The 25,193-nt window shown below is 41.4% G+C and overlaps 1 protein-coding gene across 5 annotated transcripts; it reads right to left on the bottom strand.

Annotated features, from left to right (window-relative positions):
* Positions 1-2,291: 2,291 nt before the first annotated feature.
* On the bottom strand, positions 2,292-24,524 carry LUC7L (LUC7 like). 5 transcript variants are annotated; one of them, XR_015729849.1, is made up of 12 exons: positions 24,157-24,498; positions 19,851-19,945; positions 18,172-18,270; positions 16,330-16,440; positions 14,807-14,950; positions 14,312-14,488; positions 11,866-11,954; positions 11,410-11,439; positions 10,200-10,370; positions 9,209-9,272; positions 7,416-7,542; positions 2,292-6,102 (listed from the first exon to the last, which is right to left on the bottom strand). XR_015729849.1 is itself a non-coding variant. In XM_034420460.3 (11 exons), the coding sequence occupies exons 1-10, from the start codon at positions 24,215-24,217 to the stop codon at positions 9,245-9,247; spliced, it is 1,005 nt and encodes a 334-aa protein (XP_034276351.1). In that variant the 5' UTR covers positions 24,218-24,498; the 3' UTR covers positions 2,292-6,102; positions 9,209-9,244. The 5 variants fall into 5 exon arrangements, 3 of the variants coding, with proteins under 3 accessions (XP_034276351.1, XP_034276353.1, XP_034276350.1); XM_034420460.3 differs by lacking the exon at positions 7,416-7,542; XM_034420462.3 differs by lacking the exons at positions 7,416-7,542; positions 9,209-9,272 and adding an exon at positions 20,897-20,967 and having other exon boundaries at positions 24,157-24,396.
* Between the last annotated feature and the right edge of the window lie 669 nt (positions 24,525-25,193).

Here is a 25,193-nt window from a genome sequence, read left to right as displayed (position 1 = left end):
CAAAAGCACGTAAAAAATACGAGAAAAATAGGGACCACCTTTGGTGGGAAGGTAACAGCGTCCCGTGCACCTTTGGCGTTGAGTCATGCCGGCCACATGACCACGGAGATGATATCTTTGGACAGCGCTGGCTCTTTGGCTTTGAAATGGAAATGAGCACCGCCCCCTAGAGTCGGGAACGACTAGCACGTATGTGCGTGGGGAACCTTTACCTTTACCTTTTAAGTAAGAATTACTCAAGTAGCTTCTCACCTAACATTTTCTGAAGAAATGGAGATCAATTTAGCCAATTAAGGTCACATATATACCATGCTATTTTTTCCCCTGTGACTGGATGAACAAGGTCATGAATAAATTCTACAAATTTTAGCTGCTGCTTGCCGTAAATATAACTGGACATTTGATACTTGTAGCAATTAGCTGCAATGTGTTCTGTCTTGGCTTGTCAGGTTGACTCCTGCCAAACTGAAAATATTGAGAAGCCAACTAGGGTGAAAGTAACATGTTATCCATTTCTGTATCTGGGCTGATCAGAACAATCTTACATGAATACCTTTTCTAATATATTTATTATGCAATAAGACATAGCAGGCCATATAGGGCTATGATATTAGGACTGAGAATGCCACTTTGCACTTGGTAGACATTATAGAGGCGTGAATGCCACCTGCTGGAATGCCAGAGCGCGATTTTTGTTGTTGCAAGTCACTGACAAATCGGATCTCCAGATGCATTGAGCTGTTCTAGTCATCTCCAGCCAACAAGGCCAAGGAGCAAGCTGGAAATCCCAATATACTACCGTTGGTCATTAAAGGGCTGGTGGGCACAGAGCTGAAAGAGCTTAAGTGGATTTCCAAACGGTGTGAACGGATCAGGGTGCTGTCGGCCAAACAGTGTCGACTGGCGGCCTCCAGGGGGAGCCTTCTCTGTGGGGGCACCTGCCCTTTGGAACGAGCTCCCCCCGGAGATACGGAGGATCCCGGATTTACGCACTTTCCGCTGTGCCCTCAAGACTTTTTTATTCCAACAAGCGGGCTGGCCTAACTCTTGTTTAATTTTAATTTGTTTTTAAAAATAGGGGTGTTTTTAATTAGTATGCGCCAAATGTATTTAATATGTTTTTAAAATTGTTTTTTAAATTTTATATTGTATCTGTTTTATCTATGGCTGTTCACCGCCATGAGTCCTTCGGGAGTAGGGCGGTATATAAATCTAAATAAACTCAAAACTCAAATTTATGTCCAATATTTCTTAGGTGAATTATAGTCTATTTCTTGTCTAGTCTGTTTCCCCATCCCCATCCTTTGAATTTAAAGCAGAAGACTATGACGCAACACGCAAATGTGCGGATTAGCCCAGTCAATCCAGAATCCCAAGGAAGTCTGGAAAAGAGATCTCTCAAGTACAAGCTCAAAAGGATTCTGGATCCGATTTCATCTGATGAGAGACTTCCTTTTATAGTAGACTCACACACCATTCAGGTTCCTAGTGTGTCTTGGTTTGGCACTCGGAAGGAACATGACTCATTTGGTACAAGGGAGTCACAGACGTTCCTTCTAGTCATAGAATGATCTCCTCTTAGCGAGAATAGAACTCTACAGTAATAGTCAAAACTTGTGGAAACCTTTTGGGAAAAGTGCATTTTTGAGGTTTGATGACTAATAATAACTTTTTTTTTTGGAGTTTCAAGATAATCCTATTCCACTGCTGGAATGGCCTGGGAATAGCCCAGACCTTAACCCAATTGAAAATCTATGGAGCCTACTAAAGAAACTTGTTAGTCAGAAGCGACCCAGCAATAAAACCCAGTTAATAGAAGCCATCCTTCAATCTTGGTTTCACATTAGAACAGCTGCAGAACTCAAAGACTTGGGAAGACGTTGTAAGGCTAATGGTTACCCAACTAAGTATTAACTGATGTGATAATTTTTGTACATCTTGTTTTTTCTATGGTGATAACTTTTGTGTATCTCGTTTTTTCTACATGTTTCACTGTTCTTTATACTGTAACTGCTATTCTAATAGCAAATCCTTCCTAAAAGTTATTGCATTACATTCTTGATTAAATTATCTTTCCGTAAAATAATTTTACGGTACTACTCCAAAAAAAAAAGTGGTGTTATTAGCTAGTTTTAGAAAATACACTTTCCCCAAAAAGTTTCCACAAGTTTGGCCACTACTGTAGGAGACCCATTTCCTCTCCTGACTTGTCCTGTCCTGGGCCCAAGCAGTCCTACAAGTGTGAATTAAGATCCAACAAAGCAGCGGTAGCATGAATGGAGAAATCATCATGGCAGTCCCAACAAGGTTTTTAATCACTCTTCAGACTTGTCAGGGAATTGGTTACATAGCAGAGAATAGGTAACACACGAACCAAAATTCAGCTGAAAGGTTGAAAGCCCACCTCCGACTACTCCATCAGTCAGGCTGTTAAGAAGAAACAGAATCAATTCTAGACCAGATTTGTCTTCCCTTACAGGCACTAGTGATAGAACATCTGCTATTTGCTATACAGAGTTGGCCAGAATATGAATAAAATGCACAGTAGCCAAATGTAAAAAGTTGAGCTTAAAAGATTATAAACTCCTTTGAGCTCTAGAGCTTGTGCCTTTTCCATAACTGCAAATCCTCAATGCTGGAATTTATATGATTTTAAAAAAGGAAAGGTGTTCATACACAGTCCTGCCAGGCCTTTAGAAATGTTAACAAACTCTCTCAATCCCATCTCTACCTTCTTACTTCTTTTTTTTAATAAAATACCATTTTCTCTTCTCTGCTGCTCCAACCAACCAAACAGATTATGGGGGAAATTGTGAAAATATAAGCCAAAGAAAAACAATCCTGGATAAAGTTATCAAAAATACAAGCATTTTCCAACAGCAAAAGCTACATTTTTTGTATCATCTCTGTAAAGAGTGGGGCTCAAACGAATAATGAGCTATTTCCAAAGCAAGGCTTGAGTCCCCTTCTCTGAAGAAAAGGAAGGAAGGAAGGAAGGAAGGAAGGAAGGAAGGAAGGAAGGAAATTGAGAGATGAAAAGGGAGGAAGGAAAGAAGGAAATTGAGAGAGATGGGGAGGGCAGGAGGGAGAGAAGGAAGAAAGGAATCCTGCCAGGAATGTTGAATACAGATTCTTGCACTAAACAAGAGGATTATAGCCGATGACATAACTCTACGAACATTAGAGATTCTTATTGTAAGTACATGTACACCAATTTTTATTACACTATCTCAGTGTTTAAAGGCAATGTTACACTATGCTGTTTCTGGAACTTTGTAATCACAGTGACTCAGTGGTTTAAAACACAAAATAAAAGCCAGCAAGCATTCAGCTTTTATTTCCGTATGAACTTATCTGGTAATTTTAGAGGGGACTGGTGCCTTAACCATTGATCAAATGCGTAGTAACAGCAGCTGATGAAAACTTGAGCTCCTTTGAAACATCAGTCAGATCCCATCACGTGAAAACGATTTAGAAAATTGATTTGGTTTATTTGGAATATCCAAATCAGCCCCAATCTTATCTGGACCAAAAAAATAAAAATAAAAAATGCATCACCAAAATCAAGATGAACCAATCTGCTCTGAATATGCCCAAATCGATTCAGAGCATTGGTTATTTTCAGGAGCCTTATAGTAAATACGTAGTATGGACTCATGAGATGACTACTGGGGCAAAAGATCAAGAGCTACCAGCACAGAGTTAGCAGACCTAGACAATGCCCATGATGAGCAACAATACAAACGAAAGGATTCCTCTTCAAACAGAATTTAATGGAAACTTAACATGCCACGATGCTTCCCAATCTAATCAAAGCGGAATGATTAATTCATCCTCCGAACAAACAAAAAGCATATAAAGCTTGTGTTAGGTGTGTTTGTGTGTTTAGGCAGGAACCAAGACAACTGGAATTTTTTACATTTTTCAGCTGAAGTGGTAGCTTTCTCCTTCCAACTTTCAAAACACTTTTATATAGATCAGGGATTTCCAACCTTGGTGACTGTAAAACCCGTGGATTTCAACTCCCAGAATTCCCCAGCCAGCCAGCATTGCTGGCTGGGGAATTCTGGGAGTTGAAGTCCACGGGTTTTACAGTCGCCAAGGATGGGCAGCTCTGACACAGATGTTCTAGGCGGTACTGCAGACCGATAGCCCATTTTAATGGCTGGTCCTTGTTATAGAACACAACAGAAATACTGAGCCAGCCTTCTACCGAGTGTTCACCATTCAGGAATGCGTAAAATACAAAGAGAGCATCTTATGGGCTAGAGACACTCGTATGGCCCCAGAGCGTGCTTCAGCACATTTCTCTTACTCTGTGCTTTTGTTTTTCCAAAGCATTTTAAACATCGATGCCACCCTCCAAGAGATCACTGACCAAGCCAAGCCACAAAGGTAAGCTTTTAATGTGAATCAGACTGGCAGGACAACAGCACTTGAATTACATCTTTGTTACTTAGACCAAAACTCCTCAAAAGACATGGGGAGGGGGGAGGGCAGGAGGGGGCAAGTGCCGTTACAGATCAAACTGCTCAAATACCGAAGATAAAAATCCTGGGGGTGGGTGGATTCCTAATGCTTTGTACATTTAACGTGATTTGCCTGGCCGGTTTCTTTTCCTGGACCCATCAACCTTTCGAGGTGGAGGGGGGGAAGGGGTGTATTTTAAGATTTAAACATTCCCGGGAATGGTCTGTCCCAGTTGCATCTCTCTGTGGCTCTGGGAGAGGTGGGGCCCCGCTTGCTGCTTCCTCTTATCCAGTCGATATAGTACGCATGAAGAAGATCCATGCGTGAAGTTGCTGCATCAGAAAAAGTGGCAGCGAAAGAGGAAAGAAACTTCTAATAAATTGTGCATTAGGATTAGGAGAATCCCGTTAATCTCTGCAATTTTGGAGGGATGAAGCCAAAACAGGAGCAAAGGGGAGGAAATACAGAAATGGAACAAACGTTTTCTCCAGTTCACCAGACGTGGTGGTGGGTGACTGCAGTTAACTCTTATCTGCTTACAGTGGTCATTTGTCAAAATTCAAGTGTTGTAACTCTCAAGCAGAGCACAGCGATAGCTGATTATGGTCCGTTATCTCACCGATTTCTTCCAAACCAAAGCTTAAATTTATCACAGAAAAGTGCAGTTCCTAAATTGTAGCACTACACAATTTGTTCACTCAAACACATTTCTGACCCGGGGGGGGGGGGGGCACCTCTCAACAGGGCCTTTGATGAGGCTCTCCTTGTTAAGTGACAACTTAGGGCACGTGAACCAAATTCAGAAAGCGAATAGGCTGAAACATAGGCAAGCTGTGAGAAAACTACACCAAAGAGCAGAGCACTGGGCAAAAAAATAATCCAGTTAAAGGTTCAATTAAATTAGAATGCTGTGTTATAACTTCACCGGACTACAGAGATACAAATAACCCCAAAAACCAAAACCCTATCCAGTTGGGAGCAATTGTCCTCAAATTACAACAAGGGTGCATTGTCAATTAAACTGCTGACTTGTTTACAGAGAGGCTGAATGTTTGAAATACAGGAGTGGAAATCCCCAAATGAAGGGGTTTAGAAAAGAGGCCAAAGGCACCACTATTTCTGAGGTTCTTTCAAATCGGGTATCAACTTAACTTTGCAACAGAAATGCAAGTGATGCTTTAAAATGAGAGGGCGAGGGTACATTCCCCCCCCCTTTAAAAGCAGATTGCAGTCCTTCTGATAGGATTGCTTCCCCAGCAGCTGCGTTCTGCTTAAAAGTATTAATCTGGATGGACCCCTGGCTGCTGGGTTTCTTTAGGCTTAATAAAAACAGAAGTTTCGGTCAATGGCAGGGAACTGTCATTGCTAGCTGCGGAAACGATAGAAATTCAGAACTACAAAAGGATGTGCTGTCTTCCGTTAATATAAATGAGAGATTTGGGGCTGTGTAGAATGCTTCTCCAAGACTATTTACAGTACAAGAAGGGGATTCAGATCTCGCCGGCTTCCCTCTCCTCCGACCTCTTGGAGCGAGATTTGCCATTGGTGCTCTCGTGCCGCCGTTCAGACGAGCTCTTCTCTTTCTTCTCCCGGTCCCGCGACTTCTCTCTTGAAGACCGATCCCTAGAGGATCTGAAGTACAAAGCGAGCGACGTCATAAAGGATTCACGCCAAAGGCAACGCAGTTCTAATCTAAATATACACCAAAGGTGGCTAAGAGAAGGAGCTGTAGATTTCTCTGTCAATTCTCCTCTCTGGACCTTGGCTAGTTGAGGAGGGGGGGGGGGGAAGAAAATCAAATTTTTGTTTGGACAGGCGGGAAGTTGGTCTCAAAAGGATATAAGAATTCACAAGCTGGTTTTGTTTGAAATGTAGCACATCATCCCCAAAGGGATAGCCAAGCAACACAAAAGAATAGAGGTGAATCACCTAAGAACTCTCCAAATATAATTCAGGTTTCTCCACATTTGGTCGATTTTTGTGCATCAACAGAATGCTTCAAAATCCAGATTTAAGAGGGCATCAATTCTTAAACGATGACATTCTCCGAGACAGGAATGCCATTCAGAGGATGTTGGCCTTGATTTATTGGGATAGAAATTAATCCGCCAACTTTTAGTAATAGATGGAGTCAAAAGCAATTTCTTTATCTCGGGAGTCAAAAGCAAATTCCTTAAAACGTTCACTGAAAAGTAAGACATAAATCTTTTTTTGCTTTTATCAAGGAACCATTCATGTCCAGGAATTAAAAAAAAAACTGGCGATAAGGATAAGCATGAAAATAGCCTTAGTATCTGAACAGAAGGGAGCATTATAATCCTTTCCAAAGCGAGATTTGGTAATTAATAAATTTGCTCCTGTGACTGCTGGGACCACCAGCCAGCCTTGCAGAAGAACTGAACACAATTCAATCTTGTTTTAATTCACTCATATCCTAAGATTTAGTGACAACATTAGCACTAAGGAGATTTTTTTCCTCCTACTCTGCATCACATCAAACACGGAGGAATTTTATGATATTCTATACATGATCACCGGTTCTTCAACTTCTCTGGTTAGTACCCAACAATACTATATAATTTGTTCTTTGCTACACATTTTAAATTCCATTTCCGTTCAATCTGTACCAGACACTGCCTCAAAGGTGCCTTTTTATTTTATTTTTTTGTCTTCAAAAGGCAACTGGGCTGGTTTTTTTTTGAGGAGGAGGAAGATGTTTTGCTTCTCATCTAAGAAGCTTCATCCGTTCAATGGATGAAGCTTTTTGGATGAGAAGGAAAACATCTTCTTCCTCAAAAAAATGGCAACTTTGAGGAACTATGATCTGGACGACTGAGAATCTCCATAGATGATGTACCAGACAGTGTTCTTCAACGGCTCTTCACAGGAACCAATGCTATACTATATAAAGAAGTTTTCCCTCTTGACCCTAAAACCCAGCTTACCAAAGAAGCTCTCCAAGGCTGGCTCGGTCAAGGAATCCTTAGGCAAGCCAGTTTTATGAATGGCCCAACCTCTCTCCCCTTACGTCACTTAAAGTCACTTGCCCTCTCCTTCTGAGTCCAATCCATACTGCCACCCAGAGAAAAGCACAAACAATGATGTTAGTGCTCAAACAGAGGAGGGAAGGAAAAAAAAAAAACAGGAAGAAAAATAAGAGTCAGGAATTCCGAAGGTGGTTAAAGATTCCTTCTTCAGCGTATGTGAACTTGGCTAACTGCTAGCGCCAGCCGACTTCAACGCCCGCCTAATTGCTACTGTTTCAGTCTATAAACCTGGATTGATTCCATGAACTTCAGCCGTCTCCCTTTTCTCGCAACCCTTGTTTATCACATTGGGGTTGGAATAATGCCATCTGTCCACTGCTAAAAGGTGGGAGGAGGACACAAAGCATGAAGCTACAGTTAGTCCTCGACTTACGACAACAGCTGCAGCCAGGATTTCCACTGCTAAACAAGGTGGCCGTTAAGTGAGCCGTGCCCAATATTACAACCTTCTCTGCCAAGGTTTTTAAACGAATCACTGCAGTTGCTAAGTGAATCGCAGGGGTTGTTAAGCAAATCCAATTTCCCCCACTGGCTTTGCTTGTCGGAAAGTGGCTGATACAGTCACGTTATCACATGATCCCAGGATGCTGCCATCTTTGGAAATGCCTGCTGGTTGCCAAGGGCACCAATCTGGATCACCGGATTGTGGGGAGGCAGTGACAGTCCGAGGAGTCACTCTTTTGAGTGCCATTATAACTTCAAATGGTTGTTAAATTGAGGATTACTTCAAATGGAAATGGTTACTTTGTGACTGCAGGGCAATAATCCTAATTCAAGACCATCAATGACTCTTCTCCAGCAGGATGGGTCTCCAAAGGAATTAGGATAAATCCCATCATTTCTAGCTAGCATATGAAGGTATCTAAAATGGCGTACGGTGGCCTAGAGGTGGAGCTCTCGCCTCACAATCAGGAGACTGTGAGTTCGATCCTAGGTATAGAGGCAGATATTTATCTCTCTGGGCACAATGAGAAAACATCTGCTGAATAAAACTCCGCATTGGCGACAGGGAGGGCATCCGGCCAGTAAACACTCAGCTCCATTCAGTTGCCCAGAGTCCACCCAGCAAGGGATTATGGGGTCATTAAAAGATGATGATGATATGAAGGTATCTAAAGGAGAAGATAACCTTACAGGATACAGAATTCTGACTTGTTTTTAATTATTCCAGTGGCTCATTACATTGAAGCTGCTATGGACCTAAGCTGAAAACAAAGGCATTCTGCTCCCAAAGTTTTGCCCCAAAAGCTTTACCTGAAAAGCAGTCTTTTAGACTTGGGAAATTAAAACAAAGGTCCCTTCCTCCCGCCAAACAACTCCAGTCCTTGACTAAAACTTTTGGGATTCTGGAATGCAAAAATCGACTTACATCTCTATTGCAAAAGCAACAAAAGGACGGGAATGGTTCCACGTCCTTAAATATGATTTATTTATCCAGCGCCACCTCTTATATATATATATATACTTTTGCACCTGCCAGATACTGTTTCTTTCGAAGATGCTGAATTTTTAAGAAATTGCAGCAGATGATTATTTAAAAGAAACAGGGAGTTTTCACAATCTGCTATTTTCTCTCCAGGTTTCCGGCATTTCCCATTTTTCCAGAAAATATTCTCCATGCAATTCTTCCCCCTGGGGGGGGGCACTTTATGAGCTAAAGTACATTCGCGTTTTCTGAAGTCTTCCCTTACCTGCTCTTTAGAGTAATAGTAATTACAGGGTCTTCCTCATTTCCTAATTGTCCAAACTTCTTTTCTTTATTGTTCATGTTTAAGACAGATTTAAAAAATGAATTTAGTATCTCAACCATGAGTTAACCGTTTCCCACACATTTTATAATATCCCTAGTTTTCAATCCTCCTTTCTGTGCAAAGAAAAGGGATAAATACTCTCTATTTTCACTCACTTTTCTAATGGGTGAAGTTATAAATCCACTTTATCATTAGTGAATGAAATTTTCAAAGGAGTGTGGTTAACTTGTATGCGGGGGAAATAAATCACTTCTCTTAAACTTTTCCTTCTATAAAGGATGGAATGGTAAGCATTAAACGGAAGAACTAGGTGCAAAATAGAAACTAAATCCATTCCCAACATCATCTCTTAAAAACAATCCGAGAATCTTTTTTTGTTCCTAATTTGGATTAAACTGTGTTATCAAATCGGTAGTTACTTTCTGTGTAAAAGATTGCCAGTTTGGGCCTTTTGTGCATACATGTTCATGCCCCTCTGAACATTTTTAGAAATGCTAACGAACACCTGCCTGATAGCAATATGTCAGTTACTCCCTAAGTGAGCAGTATGCCTTTTAGCAGAAGCGAAAAATAGTTCGTAGAAGCAGGGAAGTCTTCCTTATATTGGGGAAAACAGGATTTGCAGGACTGGCAAGAGTTCAAAATGGCTGCTGGAACTTGTGGTCTTTGAAATGGATGAAATATATTCTACTTATTTCTATTTCTATTTCTACTTCTATTCATGAAGGAGAGCTCGGCCTTCCCTGCTTCTTTGCATCTTGACCACCACACTTTTTAACCCAATTTATATTCCCTGGGGGCCTTGGAAACTGGCATCGCTATTTCTAAATATGTCCTGATATCGTTTCAGCTTTAACGTGTTTCCTCTGACTAAACTCCCAAGCAAAACAAGCCTTCCCGCAAAGCGGCAGTTGAGAAATGCTGGCCATACTTATGCTTGGAGCTCCTGTCTCTGGATCCACGTCGGTGACCCCGACTATGACTTCGGGAACGGCTGCGGTGGCGCCGGTGCCTCTCCCGTTCCCGAGACTTGGAACGGGATTTTCGCTTCTCGCGGGAAAGGGAACGGGAACGTCGGCGCCTCCGCTCTCGGGATCGCGATCTGCAGCAGGAAGATTGAAAAAAAAAATTCAGTTCAGCCACATCAAAGTGTTTTCTATTAAGAGTGACTGGATGACCTGTTTCTTTTCATATACAGTACACATATTATTTATGCCTGAGTTTTCCTCTAAGGAGGAGGAAATAAGTGCTTGCCTGTATTTTATCACACAAACAACTAAGTCAATGTTGTACCTTGAGTACCAAGGTAGCAAGTACATGGTCCTTGGTACTCAACTGCCTTGAAACTCATTGAATTTGCTATTCAATGCATTTTGACACGAAGTTTGGCCTGGTATTCATCATCTGCTTGGTACTCAACACAAAAGCTAGAACTTGACAGTGTCAAGTGTTGTTGTTTGGTACTCATCGCCCTTCCCGGAACCAATAAAGAAGTACTTGGGTACCACTGTATGAAGATATGGATGAAAAGGCCATCCTTAAGGTTCAATACCTTAAGTTCACAGAAATCGAGATTTTATTCTTTCCCCTTTATTCTCTTACAGCATTCAGCAAATTACAAATTAAATAAATAAATCGGTTAGACCGGGAAAAAAAACCAATTCAAATTAGTCGAGAACTATTGCTATCCTAAAACCCATATAGTTAAGAAATTGGTCACACAAAGCAATATAGTTCAGCATGAACATGAGATTGTGTATGTGTGTGTGGGAGTCCCAAACACTGTAGACAATCTCTGTTCTAAAGAATGCTGAAGATCATCATCAAGCAGAGTTCAGCAACTCAACGTTACTTCTATATATCAAAAGGCCATTGTAATTTATAAAAGGGGAACCTTAAGGGTGCCAACCCAATGTAGCTCAATTCAATGGCAACTTAATAGGCGAGTTCTAAAAAAGGGAGAAATAGTAAAAGATTAGGAAAGATTGGGGGACTTTCCTGCTTTTGTGTCTGGAGAAAAGGCACAAGCGGAGAGCCACCAAAAGCTATCAAGGAGCTCATCTGAAATGAAGGACCATCACCTCAATGTGTATATACATGCACACGTACCCTTCACTCAACACACATCCAAGCTCTCTTACCTTCTACGATCTCGGTTTCTTGATCCAGATCTAGAAAAAAAAAAGGAATAGCATTGTTTAAAAAGAAACAGCTGGAGACAGAATGTATAGTTATGAGGGTGTTCTTTTTTAAAAAAACCAGAAGGTAACATGCTGAAAAGGTTGAGAATGAATTTGGCGAAGGATGATAAAGAAAATTCTAAACAGTTGGGAAAGAGTTGTTTAATCAAAACTTTTCATCTTCTGTCAAGCAGCCCTCTTTATTCTACTTTGGACAGCTGTTTGAACTTTTACATTCTTCCTTCTACTTCCAAATTCTAATGATTTCAGAGGGCAAAAGAGCTCCAACATAGGTCTGGGCTGCCTGGGGACCAAACATAGCGCAGTTTCTATTGTGTTGTTTCTTTGAGATCAGCAGAGGACCTCTTATGCCACTATGTCAGGAAGCCCCACGCTTCTCCCTCTGCGATGCCTCACCGTTGTCCCACACGTTCTTCTCGCTCTCTTTCTTCTCTCCTTCTCAACCGGTCTTGATTCCTCTTCTCCTGTTTTTCAGCTACGGTTTTCTAGAATGAGACAAGGAACATTGTCAAATGTAACTGGGTTTCTACATCAAAAGGGATTCCCGCAGATAGCAAGGAGTAGTCATTCAAAGACAGTTGGTGACATCATCCTCTCCTATTAGGATGTCCCTATATACAAGAGTGGCCAAAATTGTGGAAACCTTTTGGGGAAAAGTGTATTTTTGAGGGTTGATGGCTAATAACACCACTTTTTTTTTTGGAGTTTCAAGATAATCCTATTCCACTGCTGGAATGGCCTGGGAATAGCCCAGACCTTAACCCGATTGAAAATCTATGGAGCCAACTGAAGAAACTTGTTCGCCAGAAGCGACCCAGCAATAAAACCCAGTTAATAGAAGCAATCCTTCAATCTTGGTTTCACATTGTAACAGCTGCAGAACTCAAAGACTTAGTTCACTCCATGGAAAGACGTTGTAAGGCCGTAATTCATGCTAAAGGTTATCCAACTAAGTATTAACTGACATGGTGATCATTTTTGTATATCTTGATTTTTCTACGTGTTTCACTTTTCTTCTTTATACTGTAACTGTTATTCTAATAGCAATTCCTTCCTAAAAGTTATTGCATTACATTCTTGATTAAATTATCTTTCCATTGATATATAATTTTATGGTACTACTCCTAAAAAAAAAGTGGTGTTATTAGCTAGTTTTAGAAAATACACTTTTCCCAAAAGGTTTCCACAATTTTGGCCATTACTGTGACACATTGAGCTTAAAAGCAGCAGCTAAAATCAGATGATTAGGGGGAAAAATCACAGCTATTTAAAAGTAGTTAAATATATAAAAAGCATTTAAGATTGTGATCTGACTGCATATCATTTTTTCAGTACATCGGGATATCAGTATGTCCTGATATATTTCTGATGTATTGGGTCCCATAATCTCAACAAGCATGCTCAATGTTCCCACCAGCAGCTTCCAGACCCCACAACCAATAAGAAAATTAGGAGAGAGCTGCAGAGATTAATCTGAAACAGGTCAACATATTACTATCAAGGCAGGAAAGTAGTGGGAGGGAAAAAAAATACCTATGTGGGAATAATTTGCCAAAATATCACATACTCAAAGCATCAAGAAAATGATCCTATGGAGCCACTCCTCAGTGTTTGAGGCACCAAGAAAACTCACAACACTAGACAATCAGAATCCTCTGCTAGAGACTAGCATTCTGATACCAACGTTAATGTAACCCTGATTAGTCTTTAATTTCTTTACCAGGAAAGAACACAATGCTTCTCACACTCAGCCCGCAGAGTCCAAGACTGGAGGCAAAGCAGTGACAGAAACATCAGCCACGCACTGATTTCACAGGTTTATTGCCTGACAAAGTGTTGGTTTTATATACAGTACCTTAAGTCACCCCTCAAAATGAGAAGTACCGGAAGTGTTTATTTAGAAGAATAGATAAGACTTCCCTGTTGATAATGACAAGTTTCTGGTTTCAACCTACGGATTTATCCCACGGACAAAGGCAATCATGAAATAGGAGGGCCAAATTCGTTAATTCTAATAAACAGGTCTGACTCGCACAGGCCTGTTAACTTGATGACAAGCATGGAACTACATAAAACATCTCACATCAATGAGGTCATTTCACACATACATTACAGTTTTAAGAATTTTACTTAGCGGAGAAAAATCAAGGTACACACCCGTGAACTTAATTGCGTGTGCGTAAAATTCTCATAACTTTGTAGATTTGTCTGACATGGGCTAGTCACCCATTGTAAGTTTTAAAGAAGAGGAGAAAGCTCAAACACTGATTTACCTAGATCCGTGATGGCGAACCTGTGGCACGCGTAGGCATATCAGTGGGCACGCGAGCTCAGCTCAGACACACATGTGCATGCCGGCCAGCTGATTTTCGGGTCTTCTTGGCCCACCAGAAGTAGGGAAACAGGCTGTTTCCTGCCTCCGGAGGGCCTGGGGGGGATGGGAAAGGCCCGTTTTTCTCTCTCACCTGGCTCCAGGGCCTCTCTAGGAGTCTGGGGAGGGCGAAAATGGCCTTCCCCACACCCCGGAGGTCCTCCAGAAACCGAAAATGGCCCGTTTGCCAACTAGAGAGGCCCTGGAGCCAGGTGAGTAAGAAAAACAGGCCTACCGAGCCATCACGTGCGAGGAATGGGAGGAGTCATGCGCGCATGCACAGGGCTCATAAAATTATGGGTGTGGGCACGCGCGACCCCCCCCCCCCTGGCATGCGATGGCAAAAAGGTTAGCCATCACTGACTTAGACCAATATTGTGTCTACCCAATTGTTAAAATGAAAACTGTCCAGTGATTTTAAGGCTCTTTTCACACAAGAGTACTTTACCCCTGAATAACTACAGCCCTTACCCGCAACTGGTCCAATTTCTCACGGATCTGAATGAAGCCCAAATGCAATTTGCCCCCAAAATGATCAGCAAGGCGACGGTCGTTGTCATGGAGACCAAGGTATGCGGAACAGACCTCACAAACACGCAGCTTCTGTTGCTGGAAACTGGATGCCGGCATAGAATTACGGTATTCCTCCTATTGAAGATCAGAAAGAGGTTAAAATTAAAACTCCCATCGCTCTCCTTTCTGTCTTCCTTCTCCCCACCTTAGCCAACGACTCATCCTTACCTTATCTAATTGCAACACGTCGCAAATAATACTAGTGACACTAATCTAATCTAGGAAGCAGCGTTAAGTCAAAAAGAAGATAAACGTTACAATTTCCTTCTCCATTTTTCGAGAGAGATAATAAACTCGTTTTGCTTGGCCAGTTATATCCTAGGCTTCCTTGAGCTAAACAAAGCAGTAAATCCAAGCAGTAAATCTGCATTATTCAGTTCAGAAAGAACAAACCTCCGCTTCTTTCTTCTTTGCACGGACTTTGTCCACTTCCATCAGGATCTTCTGGGATTCATCCACATTCCCTTCAGCTCCTAACTGCTCAGCTTTAGCCAGAAGCTTCCCAATGTCTTCGTTGAGTTCGTGTACTTTCTCTGCCTAAAGAACGGACACGGGTTTGGGGTCATTTATTTGATTGAAGGAAATCTATGTGACTCACTCTCAGTGATGCCAGGTAGCTTACGTAGATTAAAAACTCAATATAAAGCAATAAACAAGCAATAACTCATCAAGGAATAGATTTCCAGAGGAAAAAACTTCCAAGACGACAGGAACCGTTTGCACCACTCAGGTGATCCCGAGGACACAGATAAACCTCCAAGTGCTTCAACGACCAGGGTGGATAAAAATCGATGATTTGTTTGATTTAAATTGGATTTTTTTGATTTTTATCGAATTTATTTTAATAAAATGCTTTTGGAGTAAAAATCTATCTAAACATAGCTTTCTATTTAAGATACATTAATAATTTAGTTTATTCAGCATGAAATGGAGCTTAGTTATGTAGCATGAAGCTGTATATTCTGCAATATTGGGACTTGTCGGTGAGTCAAGTCCCAATACTGGACTTGATATATGCCATTCTTAAACCTGGAATGCTATGCCAGGGGATCCATATCAAAATAATAGGTAGGTCAAAGACATAAAATCAAATCAAACCAATTTTTAGTTGAAGTTGAACAAAAATCCAACTAATTCATCTCAAATGTGATTCATAGGATCACACCCCAGTGGGGCCAATAATAATTTTCCTCTTCTGTCACATTCAAGAGCTTGATCCAACTGCAACTTTGAAAGGACTCAGGGAAGCATCATGCATCCCACGTGGAAGGAGTTTTATTTTTTTAAAGTTCCAGCATGAAACAGGTTTAAGAGAAACCACGTTCATTTTTAATCTCCCGGTTCAACCACTCCATCTTTGGTTTTGTAATGGATTTTAGCACTGGGAGAAAGCCGTGAGGCAAAAGTAACTAGTAAAAGAACCCATTATTATATAATTTAAAAACACACGTTTGGTTTATTTATTTAGCATGCGAAGCATGAATAGAACAGATAAGCAATTCTCTACACAATCTCTTGGATAAACTAATGTTATCCCCAATGTAAATACTGAACATGCAGCTATGCTCTTTAATTGACCTTTAAATCTAGAGTCTATCTTTCTAAAGGAATTTCAAAGGAGCTTGAAGAGGGACTTCATGCTTACATCATCTGTGATATTTCCAGCTCTTAGTTATCTGAGGTAACATAGATGGGTTAGTCACCCATTGGCCTAGATTGCTAGTCACCCAGTGGCCTAGATTGCCATTGAAGCAATGCATGCACCTACAGGATCCCTAAGACCACCTAGGTGGGTTTTGCCCAGTCAACTGTATAGACAACCACCAGAAGAAGCCTTACGCAAGAGCCAGTTAAGGGACTGTGAATTTCAAGACTCTCGCCATTTCACCAAGAGCCCAACTGCACCACAGAAATACCTTTGCAGCCACTTCAGCGCTGATCTCCTCTTGGGTTTCTGCAAGTCGTTTTTTAGCCAGTTCTGTTCTTCTATCGCACTCAGCAATGAAAGATTCCAAGTGGTCCATTGCCTGATTGTATAGAAACGGACAGTGCTAATGTTAGAAAGCCATTCTTTACACGTCCTTATTTCAGTAATAAAAATCAAGGGATGAAGGCAGCATGAAAGGCCCATCTGAAATTGATTCTCTTCAATGCAGAGCCTTATTTCTCTTTACTTCTTGTTGTCACTTCAAAAAAAGATAATTAAAGAGATGGAAATAAGAGATTTTCTTCTGAAGAACGGAAAATGTTACTTACAAAACTTTTCCTCACAGCCAAACCTAACAATGTTGCAGCACCATTGTCACAACTTTATAATACCGGTTAAGTGTTCATTGAACACAGCAACAATAGAAAGGCAAATACACTTAGGAAAAAAATTTAGCTTTTAAATCATGAAGGATTTAGACACTCTCCAAAGTTGACACAGATAACCAAGTTTTTAAATCATAGTACAGTATTTGGAGAGTCTGAATTTAGGAGACGAATGAATTACCGGATCAATAATCTCCACTCTTCTGTGAAACCGATTCACACAGAACAAAAACACTTCTAGTTATCAATACCTACCCTGACATATGCTAGAAGGTACCATATTTTTCGGACTATAAGACCCACCAAGATTTCAAAGAGGTAAACCCAGGACCACTCTGCAGGCCTCCCAAACGTCCCGTTTTTGTGAAAAACAGCCCTGGTTTTGGCAAAAACGGGACTCATGGGGCGGAGTTTCAGGAGGCCAAAAATGGCTGTATTCAGTGTATATGACGCACCTTCCACCCTCTTTGAGAGGGGGAAAAAGTGCATGTTATACTCCGAAAAGTACGATAACCTGTTAGAGCTCTGTTATACCAAAAAGTATGAGCCTGTGACAAGCACATCTTTACTCTGCAGAAAAGCCCTTGAAGCTTCCTAGCATAATTTATTTATTTATTTGGAAATTTAAATTGCCACCGATTTGCACACGGCAACAAGAATATTATATATATATATATATATATATATATATGTATATGTATATGTATATGTATATGTATATATATATATATATGTATATATATATATATATGTATGTATGTATGTATGTATGTATGTATGTATGTATATATATATATATATATTTGTTTTCTCAGGTTTTCGCGGGTGTTTGTATGTAGGTCTTTGGTTATTCGGGTCTTCTCCCACGTAAAATTGGAAGTGTCTTGGCGACGTTTCGACGAAGTCTCATTCGTCATCTTCAGGCTGGTGTTCTCGGCTTCGTGCTTCCAGGAGCTCCTGGAAGCACGAAGCCAAGAACACCAGCCTGAAGATGACGAATGAGACTTCGTCGAAACGTCGCCAAGACACTTCCAATTTTACGTGGGAGAAGACCCGAATAACCAAAGACCTACATATATATATATATATATATATAAAATATAAAAAAATATATAAAAACAGTAAAACTAATAAAATAATAAAATAACATAATAAAATAAACCCCGCCCCGGGCGGCAACATATCACACGAGCCATTTAATGGGCTCCATCCCGCTCTGTGTTCCCCAGAGTTTAGTCATAAATGACTACTTTTTTTATTCATCTCATTACAATAAAGTGTGTAACATTAAGTAACAATCTTACAGCCGCAGAGCTGCCTAGCTATGAACCTGCTAAGTGTTTTGCACAGGCGACAACAGCACTTATGCCTACTGCAATAATGGTACGTAAAACGGCTGCCCGTCCTTGTATCTGTTTATTATTATCAAAATGGAGAGCACTTACATCCAGCTCAAAGAACAGGTCCTTCTCTTTACTTGCAATCTCATAATCTGCTCTCAGGGCCAAATCATGAATCTTTGTACACTCTCCAAGGTCCATACGCTATTGAAGGGGGAAAAAAAAAAGGATAGGAGACAATATTATTTGAAAATCCAGCGTATCACCACATGCAAAAGATACGACCACTAGTGATTAGCAAAAGAATCAATTATAATCAGCTGCTCAATTTGTTTCCTATTCCAAAGGGCATCGTGCAGAATGGATATTCCACTACATAATAGCCATAAATATATTGGGAAGTCTCAATACTGATGAAAAGTTTTTCCTACACAAACTAGGGGACTGTAATTGCAAGTAAAATGCAGGATCATAGAACACAATAATTTTGTAAGAGTTCCTTTGGGATGTATACTTCTCATTTTAGATCATCTAATTAGAGTACTGGATGATATATACAACCACTTTTGAAAATGACCCCAAAACTTCATGTGACCCAAACAAACAGCATCATATTACAAAGGGCTGCATATCGCTTCTGGGTTGCAACTCACTTGATATGTTATGATTTGAGCAGCAGCAAGTTATTTTTTTTACATTTCCTCAAATTGTGACGGCCTCGTTATACTTTTATTGCCTTTTAAAATGTTTTAATATTATCATACCACATTTGATTACCTTTGTAATAAGTAACTTAAACATTTTAAAGTTAGCACTTTAAAGTATGAAAGCTAAATAACACTGAAAATGTTTAAAAGTTCATATTTCTCAGGATATCAGAGCTTGCAATGCGGCATCTATTCTTTTTTTTCCCCTGTTTTGATTTAGGCCCAGTTGTGGAGAGCATACTCCAGGTGTGAAACCAATTGCTTCTTCCAACTTTGTGCCCTCCAGAAATTATCGCCTTGAGTCCTATACAGGCAATCCTCAATTTACAACAGTTTGGGTTTTTTGTTTTGTTTTTTTAAATTTGATTTATATGCCGCCCTTCTCCGAAGACTCAGGGCGGCTTACAATGTGCTCAGCAATAGCCTTCATCCTTTTGTATATTTATACAAAGTCAGCTTATTGCCCCCACAAACTGGGTCCTCATTTCACCTACCTTAGAAAGGATGGAAGGCTGAGTCAACCTTGAGCCTTGGCGAGATTCGAACCCTGCAGTAATTGCAGGCAGCTGGTCTTAATAAGCTTAATAACAGGGTGCCTTAAACCCCTGTACTACCAAGGCTCTTGGTAGGTTTAGTGACCATTCAAGGTTACAGCCCTGGGGTAAAAAGTGACATGGCTGTTTTTTCACACTTAGGACTGTTGTAGCATCTGCATGGTCATGTGATCAAAATTCGGACACTTGGCAATTGGTTTTTATTTTATGACGTCTGCAGTGTCCTGGGGTCATGTGATCCCCCTTTTTTGAGACCCTTCTGACAAACTAACTCAATGGGGAAACCGTATTCACTTAACTGTGTCAAGAAACGGGACAAAACTCAACTGTCCCACTTAGCAACAGCGGGCTCAATTGTGGTCGTAAGTCGAGGACTACCTGTCCCTCTGTCCATCATGGCCACTAGCCACAACAACTGGGAAACCTGGGGAGTGGCAATTCAATATTGCGAAGGGAGCAGGCTGAGGAATGCTGACATAAAACAGTGACCAAGACGAGTGCGGTGAGGAGAAAGACAACTTACCGTCCCTGCTAAAATATCATGAGGGCAACAGTCCAGAAGGTGGCTCTTGCAGACGCGTTCATCTGTAAACTTCACCCTTTGTCTGGTTTCATCTCCTGAAATTCATTTTTGGTTATAAATATGAAATATTGTTACATGTCGACGAAGCACGGTAAATTACGGTACGTTTTATTTCGCCTCATTATGCAGATAAAAATCATTCACGAACCCCAGAACTGATCGGAAAATTATAAAAGTGTTAAGTTATAGATTTTTTTCTTTCATTCACAGCTGAGAATCAAATTATGCACAGCATTTCATATCACGTGCACCACTAAGTATGGTGCTGACCATAATTACATCAACAGTCACAATATTTACATTAAAAAAAACACACACAAAATCTTGGGTCCAGACCACGGAAGATCTTTTCTACAGAGAAAACAAAGGTTCGGAAAACCAAAACCCATTCTAGCTGAAGGCCGTGAATCACACCCAGAAGTTTTACTAGGTAGCCATTTATGAATCAAGTGTCTTTTTATTAAATACTATGATTCATATGTATTAACACACATTGAATGTCTAAAGGCTACCGGACTTTTCTTTAAAAAGTGATAATTCTCTTATGCCTCCCTTTTCCCACCCTCATTTGGGAGCCATTTAAAACAAGCAAAAAAAAAAAAAAATTAGTTGATACACACTGCGAGCTCCAACACATACAATACCCATCTGCATTCTTCAAGACCTCAGCTGCAGAATTTTATGCCCGCTGTTGAAAAGTTTTAAAGGAAAAGTTTTCTTGCCCAAACCTGCAGTAAGGAAGTCAGGGGAATGATACATAAAAAGTAAAGGCAAAGTGGTAATGGTATGTGACAATTGTTCTTAAAAAGCTAGTCTGTGTATGACTATAGATCAGGATTTGCAAGCATCCGGTTGTGTCTACTGAAAATGTTTTTTTCTCTCTCTCTTTCCTTCTTTTCTAAACTATACTTTTAAAATTACTTGTGAAAAAAAGCAGCAAACACTTTTTTTTGTTATAACAGCTTTAAAAATTGGTTGTGACTCACGGCTCGATGAACATGAGGCTTTTCTGCAACTCCCTTGCAGATTGATGTAGGCAGGCAAAGATACACTGAACCTTTATAAATAAAATAGAGGGGCCACAATTGTTCAGTTTGTATGAAATAAAAATATGGGAAGCAATTAAAAAAAAACAACTCAAATTACACAAAGAAAGAACGAGCACTTTATTCATTTACGAAACCAAGTGCAAAAAGTTATCTGTAGGGTTTTGCAAAGGTGCCAGAGAAGCAGATACAAACTTTGTCAGGAATGGACAGCTTTTCAAGGGAAATATATATATATATATATTTTTTTCCCGGGGCACATACTAAAGCCCTGTTTCAGAACATGCAGAACAGGCCTACATTCGTGTTTTTTTTACACACGAAACCTTACGTCTACAGGCGAGTCTACAAAAGAAAAGCCTCACCAGGTAAAACCAGAAAAGTCGGCCTTTCAACTCATGACGCAGAGTGCCAGCCGACGTATCTGGGGTGTAAAGCCTTATGTCTTATAGGCAGCTTCAATTGTCCAAGTTATAAAAAAATTGGTGTTAATATGTATTCCCTGTCAATGCTTTCCAGAAAGCCCTATAAACGTACAGCATACACCAAATCCCATGTTATTTCCAAAGCCTGATTGTCCCCTTCATACCATCTGTACCAATGTTTTATATCACTGAGCAGATGTTTCCAGGCATCAGATGTTACATCAAGAACCCCACCACCTGCTTGAGCAGGTAGCCGGACTCAGGTAGCAAGAAGATGGGATGACGCAGGTGTCAGGGACTTGTCTATCCTGCTTGAGCACCTGTCACCAGGAGCTGAGCTGAAAACCATTTTGCCACCCATGTTACTAGGACCAATGCTACCTACGCTGGCCAGGCTGCCGTTTTGCCAAACCGGCCTGACTGGTTTGCCATTCAAAAGCTGGCTTTGTTTTGCTCTCCTGTTTAGTTTCCTTTTGCTAAAGATGGCCTGCGTAACCCAAACAAGAACTTTTGCCAAAGGCTAAAGTCCATTTCTGGGCATTTTGTTGTTGCCACAATGCCTGTTGGAAAGCGCATCAGAAGAGGACCAAATCAGCAGCTCTCCCTGATTTTTCCTCCCCCTCCCAACATTTCACCATTCTGAAGTACAGGCAGTCCTCGGCCTACAACCATTTGCTTAGTGACTGTTCGAAGTCACAATGGCCCTTACAACTCAGAACCATTTTTTCATACTTATGACCCTTCCAGCATCCCAGGGGTAACATGATCAAAATTTGGACGCTTGGCAACTGGTTCATATTTATGACAGTTGCCATGTCCCGGGATCCCCTTTTGCGACCTTCTGACAAGCAAAGTCAATGGGGAAGCCAGATTCACTTAACAACCATGCTGCTTCACGATTCACTTTAAGGAGCACGGCAGGAAAGTTTGCAAAATAGGGTAGACCCTTATTTTAACAACTGTCTTGCTTAGCAATGGAAATGTTGCGCTCCATTGTGATCGTTAAGTCGAGGACTAGCCGTATAGACTACCTCTGGATTTGGAAGCTCTGCTTAAGCCATCATACGTGCTTTTCGCCGTGCCCTCAAAACTTTTTTATTTCACCAAGCTGGGCTGGCGTAACCCCCCCCCCCTTTAGATATTTTTAATTGTAAATGGATTTTAGTCGGGAGGTTTTAAATTTTGGGCCAAAACTTGTTTAATTCTTTTAAAATTTTAAATTTTGTATTGGGATGTTTTTTATTCTAGGCTATGCACCGCCCTGAGTCCAGCAGGAGAAGGGCGGTATAGAAATTTAATAAATTAAATAAATAAATAAATGCTTAATACCACCAACTCAAGCAGAAGGGACCTTCCTCCTTTCAAGTGACATTCCCCTACTACAGCAACTAGGGGCCTTTATTGATGGGTGGGTGGGTGGACGGATTACATTTTTATACCACCCATCTTTCCTATAAGGTGACCCCGGGCAGCTTTTCCTATTTTTCCTATTCCCAAAGCCATCATCATCATCATCATCATCATCATTATCATTATTATCATTATTATTATTTCTTGGATTTAAGATAGCTGGGTATAGATTAAACCCCAGGCTGGCATTTTAGGGGGGGGGGGGTTTGTCCCCAGGCAGAACCAACCCAAGGGCTCCAAGCCAGGTAACAGTAACAGAGTTGGAAGGGACCTTGGAGGTCATCTAGTCCCAACCCCCTGCTCATGCAGGAGACCTGGGATTCAAACCGCTGAACTGCCGACCTTTCTGATTGACAAGCTCAGTGTCTTAGCCACTGAGCCACCTAGTCAGGAGATATATATTTGTTTTCGTAGATTTTCACGGGTACAGGTATGCAAGTCTTGGCGTATTCGGGTCTTTTCCCGTGTAAGATTGAGAGTATCTTGGCAACGTTTTGACGAGGTCTCACTTGTCATCTTCAGGCTGGTGTCTTCGGCTTCGTGTTTGTGCGAGCAAAAAAGAAAAGAAAAAAGCACAAGCATGAAGCTGAAGACACCAGCCTGAAGATGACAAGTGAGACCTCGTCAAAACGTTGCCAAGATACTCTCAATCTTACACGGGAAAAGACCCGAATACGCCAAGACTTGCCTATATCTATATGTATATATGTGTATGTATATGTATATATAATGTACACATACATATATAATGTACACATACACACATATATAATGTACATATTATATAATAAATTATATAATAAATTTAATAAATAAATATACATACATATATATATAATTTATAGATATATATATATATTTATCCTATATAAAATCATGAAGCGAAAGTAAATAAATAAAATAAATGGCCTTTCTATTATTATTATTACTATTACTATTATTATTATTTTAAAAAAGGGAAGCTCTTGGGCGCTCATCCTCCTCCACACAGCCTATCCCCGAATGCCTTCAGGGATTCACCCTCAGGGGAACCCCAAAATCAACATGGCAGGGGTGTTATTATTTGGGGTGGGGGGATCCGTCCCTGTCAAGGGGCGGAAACACCACGTCGGGCCAAGCAGGGAAGCCCAGCAAAGGCGGACGGGGACTTGGGGGGACGGCTACGGGGGATACGTCGGGCGAACGCGAAGCGAAGGGCGACGAAAAGGAGGCGAGGCGGCGGCGGCGGGTCGCCTCATCCAGGCCTCGCCTCGAAAGCGTCCACGCCTGGCCCGGAGGGCGCGGCCTTCCTTCCTTCCTTCTTTGCTTTTGCTCTCCTTCATTCCTTCCTTCCTGCAGGCCCCCGCCTCGCCCGCCCAAACTCACCGTCCCGGGCTGTGCCCATCAGCTGGTCGAGCAGCGCTCGCATCTGGGCCTGGGCCGACATGGCGGCGGCAATGGCGGCGGCGGCGGCTGAGGCGAAGGGACTCGCGTCTCCTTGGAAACGGCGGGAAAGGGGGGGGAAGAGAGAGGGAGGGAGGGAGGCCCGTCGCGAGCCTGCCCCGGGCGCGAGCGGCTATTAACGGCCTCCTGGCGTCGCCTGCCCGCCGCAAAGCACGACGGGAGAGGGAAAAAAAAAAAGAGGGCGGAGCGAGCAGCAGAGGGGACGCGAGAGAAAGGAGCAGGAAGACGACGGCGACGTCACCGCGCTCGTCCGCTTCCGCTCCCGGCCAGCCAAAGGCACGAGGATTCCTGGAGGCAAAGATGGCGGCCTCCCTTCCGGCAGAGGGCTTTCGGGAGTTGTAGTTTCGGGTTGACTGAATTGACGTTCAGACATCTTAGATGAGTGTTTCTCAACTTTGGTAGCTTGAAGTTGGGTGGACTTCAACTCCCAGAATCCCCCAGCCAGCGCAGCTGAAGTCCACCCATCTTCAAGCTTCCAAGGTTGATAAACACTGTCTTACATGGAGGGTCTTCAAACTTGACAGCTTTTAAGACTTGTGGACTTCAACTTCCAGAATTCCTGAGCTCATGTGACCGGAGGAGGAATTCTGGGCATTGAAGTCCACAAGTCTTAAAAGCTGTCAAATTTGAAGACCCCTGTCTTAGATGAATTATTATTATTATTATTATTATTATTATTATTATTATTATTATTATTTTAAAATCTTAAATTTGGAGAAAATTTGGAGGCTTCATGTTAAAACCACTGTCTTCCAAACCACCTAGGTGGCTCAGTGGCTAAGATGCTGAGCTTGTCGATCAGAAAGGCCGGTGGTTCGAATCCCTAATATAGGTCTCTAATATAGATTTCTGCAGGGGGTTGGACTAGATGACCTCCAAGGTCCCTTCCCACTCTGTTACGGTTACCTCTGAAGGCATATAGTGCTGACCAACCTCATAAATCATAGTAAACGCAAACC

The sequence above is a fragment of the Pantherophis guttatus genome, chromosome 14 (genome assembly GCF_059756535.1).
Source record: "Pantherophis guttatus breed Tessera chromosome 14, ASM5975653v1, whole genome shotgun sequence".
Taxonomy (NCBI): Eukaryota; Metazoa; Chordata; class Lepidosauria; order Squamata; family Colubridae; genus Pantherophis; species Pantherophis guttatus.
Note: the sequence above shows the minus strand (reverse complement) of the source record. Positions and strands in the feature narration are given on the sequence as shown.